General features: G+C 35.1%; 2 protein-coding genes across 5 annotated transcripts; one reads left to right on the top strand and one right to left on the bottom strand.

Annotated features, from left to right (window-relative positions):
- Positions 1–699: 699 nt before the first annotated feature.
- On the top strand, positions 700–1,446 carry LSm3 (U6 snRNA-associated Sm-like protein LSm3). Its single transcript, XM_028175866.2, has 3 exons — positions 700–867; positions 941–1,048; positions 1,227–1,446. The coding sequence occupies exons 1-3, from the start codon at positions 847–849 to the stop codon at positions 1,404–1,406; spliced, it is 309 nt and encodes a 102-aa protein (XP_028031667.1). The 5' UTR covers positions 700–846; the 3' UTR covers positions 1,407–1,446.
- A 1,005-nt stretch (positions 1,447–2,451) lies between these two features.
- Positions 2,452–14,874, bottom strand: LOC114244142 (uncharacterized). Of its 4 annotated transcripts, none has more exons than XM_089740090.1 (8): positions 14,492–14,874; positions 12,179–12,269; positions 7,986–8,101; positions 7,007–7,111; positions 5,824–6,447; positions 5,335–5,447; positions 4,673–4,816; positions 2,452–3,464 (listed from the first exon to the last, which is right to left on the bottom strand). In XM_089740090.1, exons 1-8 carry the CDS (start codon positions 14,498–14,500, stop codon positions 3,341–3,343), a joined length of 1,326 nt encoding a protein of 441 aa, XP_089596216.1. In that variant the 5' UTR covers positions 14,501–14,874; the 3' UTR covers positions 2,452–3,340. The 4 variants fall into 4 exon arrangements, with proteins under 4 accessions (XP_089596216.1, XP_089596217.1, XP_028031663.2 ...); XM_089740091.1 differs by having other exon boundaries at positions 8,046–8,101; positions 14,492–14,649; XM_028175862.2 differs by lacking the exons at positions 12,179–12,269; positions 14,492–14,874 and adding an exon at positions 8,191–8,580.
- Between the last annotated feature and the right edge of the window lie 582 nt (positions 14,875–15,456).

Below are 15,456 nucleotides of genomic sequence, written 5' to 3'. Positions count from 1 at the left end.
AGGTTGATAAAGATTCCTAGATTGAGTTTCTAAATTTACCCGGATCGAAATTTTCATATTTTCAAAATATAACATTTTGCAACCAAGCAAATCGAATGACAAAAATCGGATTATTAAGAAAATTAACTCTTATAAATTTTTTTAACCAATACTGTCTAAACCTATTCGATGCAAATTTTACAATCGAGCTGAATTGACTTTCCGATGGGATGAAAACCTAACAGTAGTATCTCTTAGCCCACCACACGCTAATCTAACCATCTACTTTGATAAATGTGGCGAAAGTCTCAAAATACTGCTACACAGATATACCTACTCTTCAAACCACGAACGTTTCGTGACAGAATTATCTGAGCTTTACGCATCTTGCAAATTCTGCTAAACGTCGATTCCATATTTAAAAAAAATGTGGTTGGGATATTACGTCCCACTCTGTATCTAATGATCCAACAGCTTACTACTCGACTCATACCATCAGCCTTTAGCGGTTGATATCGACTTTAAGCTATGCAGATATTGGCTTGCGAGTAACGTGAATATCACTGTTCATCTTAAATTTAATTTCCACAAAGGTGGTTCAAGTTCAAGATTTAAGCAGCAGTAAAATTAAAAAACGTTAAAAGTCGATTATTGAAACCTTTAAAAAAATTATCGACTATTTGAAAATAGAGAGAGTTTAGTACCGAGACAACACTATTCATGGATGTTTTGTGTACAAATCGAAACACGAAAACCAAAAGATAACCTAATACATTCAACCGACATCATTGAATATACAATTTAAAAATAGCGACTACCTACTTTAGCAAGACATAAAACAAGCTATTTTCATAACAATATCTAGAAATGGCGGACGATACTGAAAATGTAAGTGTTTGATTTAAAAACATATAAACATCGAAATTTTTTCAATACCTATATTTTTATTTCTTTATTTTAGGTAGCTGTTATGACCGTAAAAGAACCTTTGGATCTGATAAGGCTTAGCTTAGATGAGAGAATTTATGTTAAAATGCGCAATGAACGAGAGCTCAGAGGCAAACTGCATGTAAGTACATTTACAATATGAAACGCTTTTAAATTTCTTATTTTGCTAATTTAAACCTATTGACTCGAATAATCTACTACTTGTTAACACGACAATAGTAACAAGTTATTGAATTGATGAAAACGTAAGTTTGGTTTTATTAAATTAGCCATGTACTTAAACCTATTTCCTTGGTTAGGCCTATGATCAACATCTGAATATGGTATTAGGAGATGCCGAAGAAACTATAACAACCGTTGAAATCGACGAAGAAACATACGAAGAAGTGTACAGAACTACAAAACGAACTATTCCTATGTTATTTGTAAGAGGAGATGGTGTCATACTTGTTTCACCACCAGTACGTGTTAGTATTTAAACTGATATCATTTAAGTATAATAAAACTTTAACTAATAAACCATCTTTATTTGTAACAACATTCTTATCTTCAGTTTTTGATTCTTAATCTACAATTTTCTCTTATTTTTTATATTTATAATTACCAATTAGCACTTAAACCTCATTAGTTCTTTTTTTTAATGAAAGTTCTTGACATAATTGTTCACCAAGTAGATTGCACACTATCAGATAAAAATATTTAGTCTAAATTGAGAACTTCTCGGAAGCTGTTTATAAACTACAGAAGGGTGTCTGTACACTACTATGCTGTACAATGTTATATAAAATTGTTAAGTAAAATATTTAGGATTGCCAATTATAAATTGTTTTGTCAGCCAGCTTGTATGATTATCTACTATAGCATTGCACCAAATCTACTGGAATAATTCTGATTAGAATTTGTTTTAAAAAAATGCAATTAACCTTGAAAAGTAATGTATTTAATTTTGCTATGGTAAAAACAGTTAGAAGGAACATCAAGAGAGGGAGACAGATGGATAGTAATTAAAACAAATTTGACATATTCAATATAAGGTAAGCTAACAATTAAAAACAATATTAAAATATGTTATGTTTATTAAAAGAGCTTAGTCAATTATGATGATTGTTGTCTTCTAATTCCACTTATAAACCTTGGCCTATTAATGAATATATGAAAAAAACGATTATCGAATAACTAGATTAGGAGACATCATGCCAGATATAAAAATGGTATAGCTGTTGGGTATCTTCTGTAAATGGTACTGCTCATGCTGTATATGAGTTCCCAAATAGAAATCTGTAGTCAGCTAATTGATCATCGATAATATACTTTAGTTGGTGTTTCAATAACATTCGCTCAATCTATATTGCACATAATAAATAATATCACAATCTGTGATTATGATTTAATATGAGTTAATACTGGTACAAATAAATATACACATGTTATGTATAAATGATGTGCAACTATGTATTCAAAAATTCAATGATTCAATTAAGTGTTATTTCTAATTAAGATGTCTTCCATAAAATAAAACATTAATAATCAGTCAGTTCTTTAATATATTGTTAATAAAACAATGAAATTCCAATAATAAATTGTCACATATATAAAACAATAAGAAGATACTCATTAAATGACATTAATCTGTAAAGTAATTCATCATAAAACAAATTGATAGGTCATGAGGACCATATATTTTAAAGCTTGATTGCTTTTTTATCTGCTGAACTTTACAATAGTAAATATCATTTCCATATACTCTAACTAGGTCCTTCCTCAATTGCCATCCTGATTTTCTGCCAATAATAACTGCTCAGAGCTGCTGTCAGACATTATATTGGTCATCGAACTACAAATCCATAGCATAGATGGGTGAACTAGCTCACAGCCCTGCAAGCGTTAAGTGGTGGAGCCTATAAACATTACAACGTGAATGTCATCCACCTTCAGACATGAGATAGAAGTCATGACATTAGTGTTCCAACTATCAAACTGGAATGCATAATTTTTTCGTAGCAAAAATGGACAGGGGAAAGTGGTACCTTCCTGTGCAGACACATTTAAGCCCTACCACCATAAAGTAAGTACTGAAAACTCCCAGCTGACACATTGGATTAATGATTAACTATGAGAATATTAAAATACAAAACGTACGTAATCGTACATAGTCAATTCAAGTAAGTAATACAATTAATTATAATTAAAATTATCACATGACATACGAATTTCATTTAAAACATTGTAAAAAACATTAAGGATATTTCTCACGTGTGTTTTATAAGGATCTACTCGAAAATATTCTTGGATTTCGAATATATCTTCGGAATGTTGTTATTGGAAAGCAACTAAACGCACGTGATAAATATCATTAAAGTTGTATGGACTGATTTTTATCAATTTTTAATAAGGAATATTAAGAAAATTAAATTTAATTGTCGGTGTCATCTGATGAGCTTGATAGCTCGACGCTTTCATTAGGACCGTGACTTTGGCGGCCCCTGCGCATACGATACAACCTTGACTCGTCTTGACACTTGTTAGTTATAACGCCCCTGAAAAATAAAAATGTTGATGAAAACCATTTTCTAGATGTATGAAGAATCGTTACTTGAGAGTTCGACTGAGCTGACTGATTTACTTTTAGCTGTGTCCGTTACAGTCACTGATTTACTTTTGCTATTTATAATGTCACAAAAATTTATTTGTGTGTACGTATATGTAAATACTATTAGTCGCGGCTTCTCCGGTATGGTCAAGAAGTTTCAGTGTTCTTTCCCGTGGGAATGAGGTATTTTTTCGGGATAAAAGGTAGCCTGGACTGACTCTCCGGACTTAATAATATCGCTTTAAAAATCATGGCAATCGGTTGCTTCGTTTCGACGTGAAAGAAGAACAAGCAAACAAACACACTTTCATATTTTAACATTAGTATTAGTATGTAATCTACCGTTCCGTTTATATTAAATTTGGAGATGAATACCGAAAATTAAATACAACACGGTCTATGGTCAGTCGCATACCTAAGTTTTTTTTTATTGCCCTTGTAGGCAGACGAGCATACGGCCCACCTGATGGTGAGTGGTTACCGTCGCCCATGGACTTCAGCAATGCTAGGGGCAGAGCCAAGCCGCAGCCTACCGACCTAGAAGACCTATATATCGGATGCTATCACTTCATTTTTGGCCTGATTTTGATTTCGGGGCCGGATCCTAATATGCACAAAGAATGTCAATGCTCACCTATTACACACTTTAAATTAGAAAGTATCACCTATTCTCACACAAGCTGTACAATGGTACCATCATAGCACATCTCCAACGCGTTTTAGGTATAAGTATTTACTCATAAAAATTAGTAGCTGCCCTGAGACACAATTGTGTCGCTAATTACAGTTACTAGAGCACTAAGGACACGTCATTTCGGATCCTCCCGATCCACTAACGGTGCTTTTAGGTACCCCAAGCACCGGTCATCGTTCTCATCGAACCCGTCGCTTGCGACGAAGGGCTCGGCGAGTAAAATAACTCACAGTCACAGCCCACTGTTTTGTTTGTTTGTTGAGTTTTTCGCCGGATCTTCTCAGTGGGTCGCGGTTCCGATTGGGTGGTAAATTCTGCGAAGCACTGCTCTTATTAATGTTAGTGTTAGCAACGTCGTCAGGTTTGAGCCCCGTGAGCTCACCTACTGGTTAGTTACGCTGAAATGTCCTCTCAAGGTCATCAGCTCAAGAAGGAAAAAAAAGCACTAAAAGTGAACCAACCTGATCAAGTTCGGAGGTACGCCACACCTCTGCGAAACTGTATTCACAACATCCTCTACAAGAGAGGGATCCAGAATTTTCTTTGCCGGTTTATTAGCAAATGCAGGCGATTGTTTTCCGGTGAGCGTATGTGTAGCTAGAGTTCTGAAATTATACATGTAGCTTATAATATTATATAATGAATAGTGCTCGTGCCTAGTTTGTGTTCTTAGGCGAATCGGTAGAAGTATTGTAAGCCCGCACAAATGGGGACCACCATCAAATCTGTTTCTGCCACGAAGCAGTTATGCGTTTCTGTTAGAAGGGTTAGCACAGCCGTTCAATTAAGACTAAGGACCCAATGTTTAAAGGTAGTGTCTAAACCCGTAGTCTAAACCTTCACCTTATGATGTTTATTAGTTTCCGGTAACCCCTTAATGCTAGACAGAAATTTAGCTCGTTCAATTGTCTACGGAAATAGAAGGAAAAGAAGTTGTAAGTCTGGACTGGTCTAATCAACAATTCATCTAATGAAGATGTGTACATAACTATCCATAAACTTGGTATGGTATTAGCAACATGCAAATATTAAAATGCTGCAAATAGTGAAATATTGGCCTCGCACGATGCGACGACAGACCGCTGCTTGATGTTTTGCACGTGAGTTAATAAAATAATCTTACTTTCTAGAAAAAACAGCTTGCAATAACTGTCTGGTTGCAGTAGTGTGAGACTTCCAATCGATTTTGTTCAGGACCTTAGCAGACACCCTCGTATTTCCAAAACCGATGGGTACCTAAAAGATGGCAGGTTAATAAAACCTATTTTTGTCACAAGTAAAACTAACAATTATCTCTATATATAAAAATGAATTGTTGTTCGTTAGTCTCGGTAAAACTTGAGAACGGCTGGACCTCTTTAGCTAATTTTAGTCTTAAGTTATTTGTGGAAGTCCAGATAAGGTTTAAAAGGTAGATAAATATGAAAATGCTAGGAATTAAATAAAAAGGAAAAAATTTGTTTTTCCTTTGATGTGTCCTCCGTCGGACGGATTCCTTTTGTTTGTTGTAAGTTTATTTTATACAAAAGCTTAGGTCTTTTATTTATCAATTGAGGCACTACGAAGTCTGCCGGGTCAGCTAGTTATCAATAAAATCAATATGAATTATTACCGTATCTGAATCAAGGTTATTAGTGGTCTGAGCAGACATCCTACGGACCACACAACCGCCAGCTGCTGGTCTCTCCGGGTCTACTTGCATTTGAGAATTATTTTCCGGTTCTGCCATTGCTTCGTCGGCGTGTCTGAATAAGGCATCATTAACTTGCTGTCGCGGCTGCAATCCTGCACGACTGGTGCTAGGCTGACATAGCGCGTTAAGATCGTTTGCGTTTGATGCCCCCATATTTCTAGACCTCGGTTGAGCTCTTGAGACGCTAGCGTTCTCATTGCTTGGTCTAATTAAACTGGGCAATACTAGGTTAGGATTCGAATTTTGTACAACACGTTCGAATTTTTTGTACAAAGTCACCAAGACATCTTCCAACTCTTGGATTTTGGCGTGTATTGCTGGTGGATATTCTGTTTGGGTAGATTTGGTTCCGTAAGTTTTTTTAGGTGCTTCATGGCTTCTGCCCCGCAATGGGGTGCTTGCGGTCAAGGCACGACGTCTTTCGTGAAACGGATTATGGCCACTAGATCGTTTGCTAGTTTCAGTTCTGCAAGTATTCGAAAGGTATTTTACCCTCGGATTGCCAGATGCTGTGATCTTACTCCGATTAAATAAGTATTGCATCTAGAAAAGAAAAGAAAAAATGGAACTGTAATAAAATTTATAGGTATATACTAATAAATAAAAATGAATTGCTGTTCGTTAGTCTCGCTAAAACTCGAGAACGGCTGGACCGATTTGACTTATTTTGGTCTTGGATTATTTGTGGAAGGCCAGAGAAGGTTTAATAGGTAAATAAATATGAAAATTCTCGGAATTAAATAAAAATAACAATTTTGTTTTTCCTTTGATGTGTCCTCCGTCGGGCGGATTCCTTTTGTTTGTTTTAAGTTTATTTTATACAAAAGTTTAGGTCTTTTATTTATCGATTGAGGGACGACGAAGTCTGCCGGGTCAGCTAGTATAATAATAAAAAAGAGTAACTACTGTTTCTTCTATGTCGTAATTACGCAATTTAGTACTGTTAATGTTTTTTTTTTTGACGTTTCAACGAAAGCTGAAGATGGTTTAATCGTTGTCGAAATTATACCTTGGAATTTTTTATTTATTACATACGAAGGAAAGCAAACATTATCTTAATCACCGCTACCAAATAGTAGATTTATTTAATAAATTTTATTACCTCAGCTTCACTGTCGCTTGTACTGTTGTTTTCGCTGGGGCCTTCTACGTCTTTTTCAGTTGGATGTTGTTCTATTGGTTGACCATTTGTCAATGCGTCCACGTTCTTGAGGGAGTAAACATTTTGATCGTTAAGTCGAGGTGACAAATTGCATTCAGATCAGGAGTCAACAAATTAGAAATTATATTAAACTATTTAAAAATTACATTAACGGAATAACCATAAAGGCGATCACTTTTAGTAATAGTGAGTAATAGAAATTCGGAAGCGAATATTAATGATTCAATATTTCTTAAAATTATATGTAGTATTGTTCTGCAGCGAGCCATTTATGTCATTTTGTATTAGGAAACTACTTGTCACTGGATGGCCCGTGAGCTTGACTGTCTGTTTGGGTATTCACATACAGAAGCCTGTAAAATGTTGTTTAATGCATTTTTGTAATTCTTAAACAATAATCACACACACACACACACACCAAAATTAGTTCGTAGTTTAGTCGTTTAGTAGTTTTATTTATATTGAGGCTATATAGGCTTGATTTTATTTTAATATCAAGAAAAAAATCCTTCGAATAAATTTAATAGCAAATTTAAGCCGTCAAAATTAAGACAATTGAAATTGGACACAGTTTTATATTGATAGTACAGAGAAAGCAATCATCCTGGTTTTACATCTTTATTACAGGGAAAGCAATCATCCTGATGGTAAGTAGTCACTGTCGCTCATGCATATCAGCAATACCGAATACACTGTCAATCCGTTGCAAAGCCATAATGTTCTTAAAATCTCATTATAATTCCAATGCTGCATTAAAATTTTCACCACAAAATGTCGTAATTACATTGACGGCCAATAGTTTTTGCGTCAATTAAAATAAATAAAATAAACCATTAGTTGTTAATAAACAATGTGTTAAATAATTTGAACTGGGATATTAAAACTCAAAACTAATGAATCTTTCCATGTGGGTACTCACGAAAGGCACAGTGTTCGTCAGCTCATATGAACGCAAATACAACGCCAAAACATGTCTTACTTTTATATCCTGCCTCTCCAGAAGATGTTGGTATTCCACTAAATAGAGTTTGCTCCCTGCAACAAAAGTCGCAAGATAAATAATAAATTCGTAACAAAATCACTTATCTTAACACGACCTAATCTTGGAGACTTATACGTTGCACCTGATATCCTTATAACTAAAGCACGTCTCGCTGTTCCATTTTTTAATCTTACTAATATTTCTTTTCCCGGACTGATTTCCGTTCTGTGATATGATAATTTCTCAACATTGACCACGCAATACGCTGGATATGCGTAGTTTTCCGTAATCCACTCGAGCAGTATCCAGAGTCGTTTAGACATAGTGCAAATTATATGTTTATAAAAGCTCAAAGTTATTTTAGGAGACGATTTTCCCCCGACGCTCAGGTAATAACTGCACAATGAAGTTTAGTCGAGCCGAGTTGTTGCGCGTAAAGACCCTTTGAGCAAAAAAAAAACCTACATTCTACAATAACAAAATCGTAGAGGGTAACCCGCCAATACACACCAAAGAACCGTTACGCCCAAATGTTTTTGATTCTAGAGATGCAGTGAATGATAATATGTAGGTATTAATTTTTTAATTGTAAAATCTAAACATGATTACATTATATTTTTATAAGAATTGAGTTGTGTGAGCTTCGTTTGGTTTGATCAGTAAGAGGAGGAATAAATAACGTCTTACATTATTCGATTGATTTGGACGCATTCGCAAAGTTAATACATGCGAAAAAACTTCTACTTGCGTGAAGCTTTCATTGACGTTCAATAGGTGGCGCGCGTCTACTCATACATTAAAGTGAGTATACTGTAAAATTAGATACTATTAATTACCAGTACGTACTATTTCGTATCTCATAAACATGAATATTTTTGCTTTTATTCGTGTATTCACGATCTATATGTTCGACCATCGCTTGTCCGATTGTATAGGTACTATCCTGATTTTTTATTATTTATTTTTATTTATTTATAGTATCATCAACATAAAACATGTAGGGAAAATATTTTTTATAAAAAAAAAACGTGTGTACCTACAGCCTACAGTTGATATTAAAAGCAGATTTTGGCTGGGTTTAAATATAAAAACAAAGCTAAAATAAATAATATAACATATGTATGTATTCTATATTTAAAGGTTTGAAACAATTTTTAATACGCTTTTATTAGCTTCAGACGTATGTACGTTAGTATGCAACGGAATCTTTGAACATGATTTTGACCCCCTTCAAAACGTCGGATTTACTCGAAATTTGGTATACTTATTAAGGACCGATGACAATTCAATATTAAAAAATGGAAAAAATTGAAATTCAACTAAAAAATTAAAAATAAATAATAGTTTAAAAAAACTAACAAAATACGCTTTTATAGAAAATCCAACAAAAAAATAGAAATTTTTTTTTAATAAATTTGAATTAAAAATAGTGTAAGAAAAAATGATTTTATTGTAAAAAAATGCGTGGGGTACATGGTATCAGTAGTTATAAATATTTTATGAACATAATATTATTATGTGAGTAGAAGGGTTATTTTGATAATATCCTGAAAAGGACCCTACGCTTTTTTACAATTTTTTTTTCGTACTATTTTTAATTCAAATTTATTAAAAAATCTTTTCTATTATTTAGTTAGATTTTCTATAAAAGCGTATTTTGTTAGTTTTTTAAACTGTTATATATTTTAGTTTGATATCTGAGAGAAAAAACGCCTACAACAAAATGTATTTCAATACTGCAGCGGAAGAAACTTCATTTGTATGAAATTAACAGTCACATAAATATGTAGAAGAAGCGAATGCTATCAGCAATATGTTCTTGAAGATACATTTAGAACTTCTGCTTACTAGAATAGATAGGTTTGAACAAACTGATTTTTGATCTGTTTTATTCACCAATCTTTTTGGAACGAAGTTCCTTACGGCAGGCTTGGAGGAGATAGGGATTATGCTGCGCGACCGAACTGAAAAAAATGTGATAGTAAAAACCGTAAGAAATAGTCCGTGGAATAAGGCCTTGTTTTTCGCACAGCGATATTTCACCGCGCGATTTGTTGCTCGTAATTCTTTTTTTTTTTTATATGGAACTTCGTTCCTATCCGGTGTCACACTACACCACAAATCTTTCTATTCACAGCGACGTCAATCCCTTTTAAATGAAATATTTCAATTGCATTGAAAGAAATTGGTTTTTATCTCCTTAACTTATATAACATTTTTGATAAATTATTGTTCCTTAATTGTCCTATTCCTACACTATATGGATGCAGCACACTCCGAGACAGGAGATGGAAATCATAATGTATTGGATATAGGTAGAATTTATATCCTTATAGTGACATCAAGTCGTGATGCGACCACAGAAATAAATCAAGATATATATCTTGACATTATTTCTGTCGATGCGACCGTGCCGGTATTCGAATACCGTAGGCAGGGACCAATTTTTCCCTAATTTTTCCTTAATTTCAATTGTTCCCTAATTGTTCTAATTCCTACACTATATGGATGCAGCACACTCCGAGACAGGAGATGGAAATCATGATGTAGGAGATTTAGATAGGATTTATATCCTTATAGTGACATCGAGTGATCGATGCGACTTCTGTGGATGCGACCGTGCCGGTATTCGAATACCGCAGGCAGGGACCAATTTTTCTAATAAGCGCTTCAAAAAGTCATTTTTGAATGTGTACGATGAAAGAATAACATCGTATAGTAAAAATCAAACGCACAAATTACATAATTTACGTAATTACGTATAGGGCTTCTTGTGAGACCGCACGCGCAGGTACCACCGCCCTTCCTATTTCTGCCGTGAAGTATAATATAATAATGTGTTTTCGTTGAAGGGTGGGGCAGCCGTTGTTCTTTCTATAAAACTGAGACTTAGAACTCATGTCTGTCTCATGCGCGTGGCGGCATTTACCTTTTTGATGTTTTTGGACTCTGGTAATCATTTAACACCGGGTGTTGCCGTGAGTTCGTCCACTTGTCTATGCGATATAAAAATATCTCAATTCGCATTTGAAAAACATTTGAAGTCGGAATCCATGATTGCATTGCAGAAACCAAGGAATGTAGTAATAGATAGGATTGTAGTAGCCACCCGAGCAAGATCAAAGTTTATAATAATTAAGCGAATGTCTTATCTGTTAGTTTACTTTTTCATGGCATTTTATTTCGATACAAGGTCGCTTACAACGTGATTGAAGTCTATAGTGGTTACTAGAATTTAAAGACATCACAAAAATACTAAAGTGAAATCGCAAAGTACCGCAATGAGCGGGCATAAAGTGAAATTAGCGTAATTATCGTTGTTTGGTACAATGGCGTTTCTAGCCCATGTAGCGCTTGTGATTGCATAGGTACATTACCCTAGCGCCCTTATAATAAGAGCGCGGTCGAAATAGAAAAAGTAGGTTCTTTAAAAGTGACGAGGCCAGCGCTCCCTGACACCGCTACGCCCGAGTGCAAAGCACACCGTGCACCTTAGGTAAAGTCGCCTCTGGGTAGATAGGGGTCTGGACGGATAAGTACCGGAATCTTGTGTATGGATACTTCGAAGCAGTCATATGTTTATAAGGTTGGCAATTGGTTTCTTTTCAATTTATTCAAAATGTTGAGTTCACGGTCTCGGCGTCATTGGCGGAAATCACGATTTATGGTCTATAGTCTTCGGCAATCATCAAAAGCCTGGTGGGTAGTAAGCTTGGTCATTTATCGAAGCAAAAAAAAGCCTTAGGTAATAGTATTGTATTGATTTTTTTTATTGCCTAGATGTGTGGACGAGCTCACAGCCCACCTGGTGTTAAGTGGTTACTGGAGCCCATAGACATCTACAAAGTAAATGCGCCACACACCTTGAGATATAAGTTCTAAGGTCTCAGTATAGTTACAACGGTTGCCCCACCCTTCAAACCGAAACGCATTAGGTACTGCTTCACGGCTGAAAGAGGCAGGGTGGTGGTACCTACCCGTGCGGACTCAAGAGGTCTTACCACCAGTAATAATTGGCCTATGTACAGCGGAACGAATGAAATGTACGCGTCGAAAATATGTATTTAAGTAATAGTTATGTAGATGCGATGTTTGAATCGAGACAATAGATATTAAGATGTCAAACTTACCGGTGTCTGTGTGAGTATGTAGCATCAACAGGGCCTCGGCAGCTTCTAGTTCTGCGGGAGTGTAATCAGCCAGGTTGCGACCCGTTTTCCCCTAAACAAAATCAATTACGCTACATTAATCACACCGAACGTATTCAGTGTGATTAGTGCGACCTTTTTAACGTTCTCGATAACGTAAAAGTTAACTGAAATTTGTATGCAGTTGGAACAGCGCCCCTAGCGGCAAACGTTCCAACTCCATATAAATCTGAGTTAACTTTTACGCTATCGAAAACGTGACAAGACTCGCACTAAGCACACTGAAGCTTTTTTTTCCTACCTAAGCTGATAGCCTTGAGAGACTATTTCAGCGTAATCTTAACTAGTAGGTGAGCTCATGGGGCTCAAACCTGACGACGTTGCTAACACGAACCCTGGCAAGAGCCGTGCTTCGCAGAATCTACCACCGGATCGGAAACGCGACCCACTGAGAAGATTCGGCGAGAAACTCAGTGGGCTGTGTCTGTGGGTTACTCTGAAGCGAAAAAATAGTAAAATGACGATTTCTAAAATGCCGCAGAACAATTACAAAAATCGTAAAATTTTACACGTTCCTGTGCATACATTTTTCATTTTCCTTAAAATGTTCTAAATACAGGGTGTTTTTTTTGTTCGTTTGATGGGGCTTCAACGAACTGTTACAGTTTTAATTTTTGAATATTCATTGGCATTCACAGACTTTGGACAGTAATTGATATTGTCTACATGACTCCTCGGTGACGTAGTAGTTAGCGTTCCTGGCGGCTGCTCGGCCGAGGGTCGAGGGATCTATTCCCACTATAGGCTAACATTAGAATGACAAAAAAGCTTTTTTGCTCTTTGTTTCGTGTTTATTTATTTAAACGTATATTTATCAGTACATTTATCAGTTCCTGATTCCTAATTTGTGCCAAGATCACATGGTATGATATATGATGGAGTATAAATAGTATAACAGTTTATTTTGGGCTTAATTTCATTATTTTTAACCGACTTATAAGAAAGGAAGAAAATTATCATATTATGTTTCGTTTATACCTCAGATCTTTGTTCTAAGTGTACCGATTAGTTGGATAGATGGTATTTTTATTTATTTGTAAGATGGGGCTTCTCCCATTTATGGTCCCATTTAATTTATGTCAAGATCTGAGAAGTAATTTTAAGCTACCCTTAATAATGCATTTGTAATTAACTTCTACGAAATTGAAACTCATTTAATTCTGTTGAAGGCGGTTTTCTTTTTTTTTCTTTTTTAAATCTTGTTATATAATAATATGGCCTTTGAAATATCTACCATAAAGCTTAATAATAACTAGAAAAGAATCGTCCTGAAAAAATGATATATATGTTTTTTAATACAGAAAACACACGGAAATGAATGACCTTCAACAACATTACCATGAAAATTCGAAATATATAATATATATATATATATATGTCGCATCCGGGTCAATAGTTCGGAATATCAACGATACACAAACGTCAAAGTGACAGAATGGCCGTGTCGTGGTTGACGACTTTTAGTAATATTAAGACGGTGGTTTTGATTATTATTTTAAATGATGAAATGTTGTTTTGATAAATATCACAAAATGAAGGGTAGACTCCGTAACGCCACAGTTATAAAATGGCGGTACGTGGACAGAGTCGTGGCATTTCGTGTCAGACAGTGATTCCGTCCGTCTCAGCAGTGAGTCTCTGACGGTCAGACAGTCAGTCAGTCGGTCTGTCGGTATGTGCAACGAAACTGTCGGTTTATCCTGTCATTGTGAAAGTTGTGTGTGTTGAGTTTCAATAATTATTATTCAAAAGGTTTTATTGACTTTTTATAAACTGAGTTCAACCAAATACGAGTGATAACGGAAACTACCGCTTAGCCATCCCTCCCTGCCGCCGCCGCCGACATATATATATATATATATATAATGTTTATCTCAAATCGAATACTTCTAGAATTGATCCTTATAAGAAAAAGTAAAAGGAAAAAAATAACTTTTTTATTATATTATATATATACATGTATTTAAATCTAATTTCATATGAAAATATCCATAAGATTTATGGAAAGTACTTTTGTAGTTTCCTGGAAATATAAAAAATTATTTATTCACCTATGCCAGCCCACATTTAATACAACCGCGTTATAGGTATCTAATGAAATATACGATGCATGAAAATTATGTGCAGTATTACAATGTCATCGTTAACGGGAAAAGGTTAATAATAAAACCAATTGGACTATTTACGGATCTGTTTATGTTTACTAATAAAAGCGAAAGTGAATAAAGTACTTACGGGTTCCATTCTTCTGATTGACCCGTTGATGCTACGAACTATATCACCAAACACACGCAGTAAGTACCGTCATACGTATTTTTTATGGTGTGAATATGAAATAAAGGCAGGATAAATGGTACCTTACTGTAGCGAACTACGAAGCAAACTGACAAAAAAGTTTTCGTGGTTTCGTGGTCAAGAAAGGGAGAAGTAGACAACCAATAATCTCTATTCGTTTCAAATAACATTTGTTTGCAATCCTTTTTGTTTAAAAATATGCTCATTCAAAGAAACCCATTCATAAAAGTTTATGCCCGAAATGTAAAGACAAAAGCGAATAATGCTTTTGATACTTTTTATTGTATTTGTAGGACGCGGTCTGAGCCCGTTCGGTTTGGTACTACTGTTCTACCCGTGTCTGCGGCAAAGCAATCAGGCGTTCTGGTTTTTGAAGCGAGATAGGCGTTAGTCTAACTAAAGCAATTTTTTTTTATTAGTTGGGTGGACGAGCTTACAGCCCACCTGGTGTTAAGTGGTTACTGGAGCCCATAGAACTCTACAACGTAAATGCGCCACCCACCTAAATATAAGTTCTCAGATCTCAGTATAGTCACAACAGTAAGGTAGACTTCAATTCATCTCGAGTCTGAACCATGCACATTCTGATGTCAATAAGTTTCAGAAATCCAATGAAAAACTAAGGGGGACCTGGAACTATTTTTCCCTAATAAATTTACATTACTAGTTTTTACATTCAGAAATTACGTGCATATAAATTTAATAGCTTTGTAACATATTGTTTAGATCGGTTTATTCTAATTAGGTTTAAGTGGATATTTTGTATATTTATACTAATTTAAATTTCACACTATAAAATGTGTAAACTAAACAAATACTAACGTCTACGGTTGAAGGAAGTCATTAAAACATAGCTTCTTAAGTCAACGTTATCATAATATCTGCATATAGGTACTTAAGCGATA

The sequence above is a fragment of the Bombyx mandarina genome, chromosome 03 (assembly GCF_030267445.1).
Source record: "Bombyx mandarina strain Sakado chromosome 03, ASM3026744v2".
NCBI classification, from domain to species: Eukaryota; Metazoa; Arthropoda; class Insecta; order Lepidoptera; family Bombycidae; genus Bombyx; species Bombyx mandarina.
This window is presented reverse-complemented; position numbering and strand designations above follow the sequence as displayed.

Excerpts from the sequence above, each read along its gene's own strand:
- LSm3 (XM_028175866.2), top strand. The coding sequence starts at position 847 with ATGGCGGACGATACTGAAAAT. Across the intron at positions 868-940 it reads TGGCGGACGATACTGAAAAT|GTAGCTGTTATGACCGTAAA; the intron begins GTAAGTGTTTGA and ends TCTTTATTTTAG. Across the intron at positions 1,049-1,226 it reads AGCTCAGAGGCAAACTGCAT|GCCTATGATCAACATCTGAA; the intron begins GTAAGTACATTT and ends TTCCTTGGTTAG.
- LOC114244142 (XM_028175862.2), bottom strand. The coding sequence starts at position 8,371 with ATGTCTAAACGACTCTGGATACTGCTCGAGTGGATTACGGAAAACTAC. Across the intron at positions 8,102-8,190 it reads TTTAGTTATAAGGATATCAG|GGAGCAAACTCTATTTAGTG; the intron begins GTGCAACGTATA and ends CTTTTGTTGCAG. Across the intron at positions 4,817-5,334 it reads CAAGCTGTTTTTTCTAGAAA|AACTCTAGCTACACATACGC; the intron begins GTAAGATTATTT and ends GTATAATTTCAG.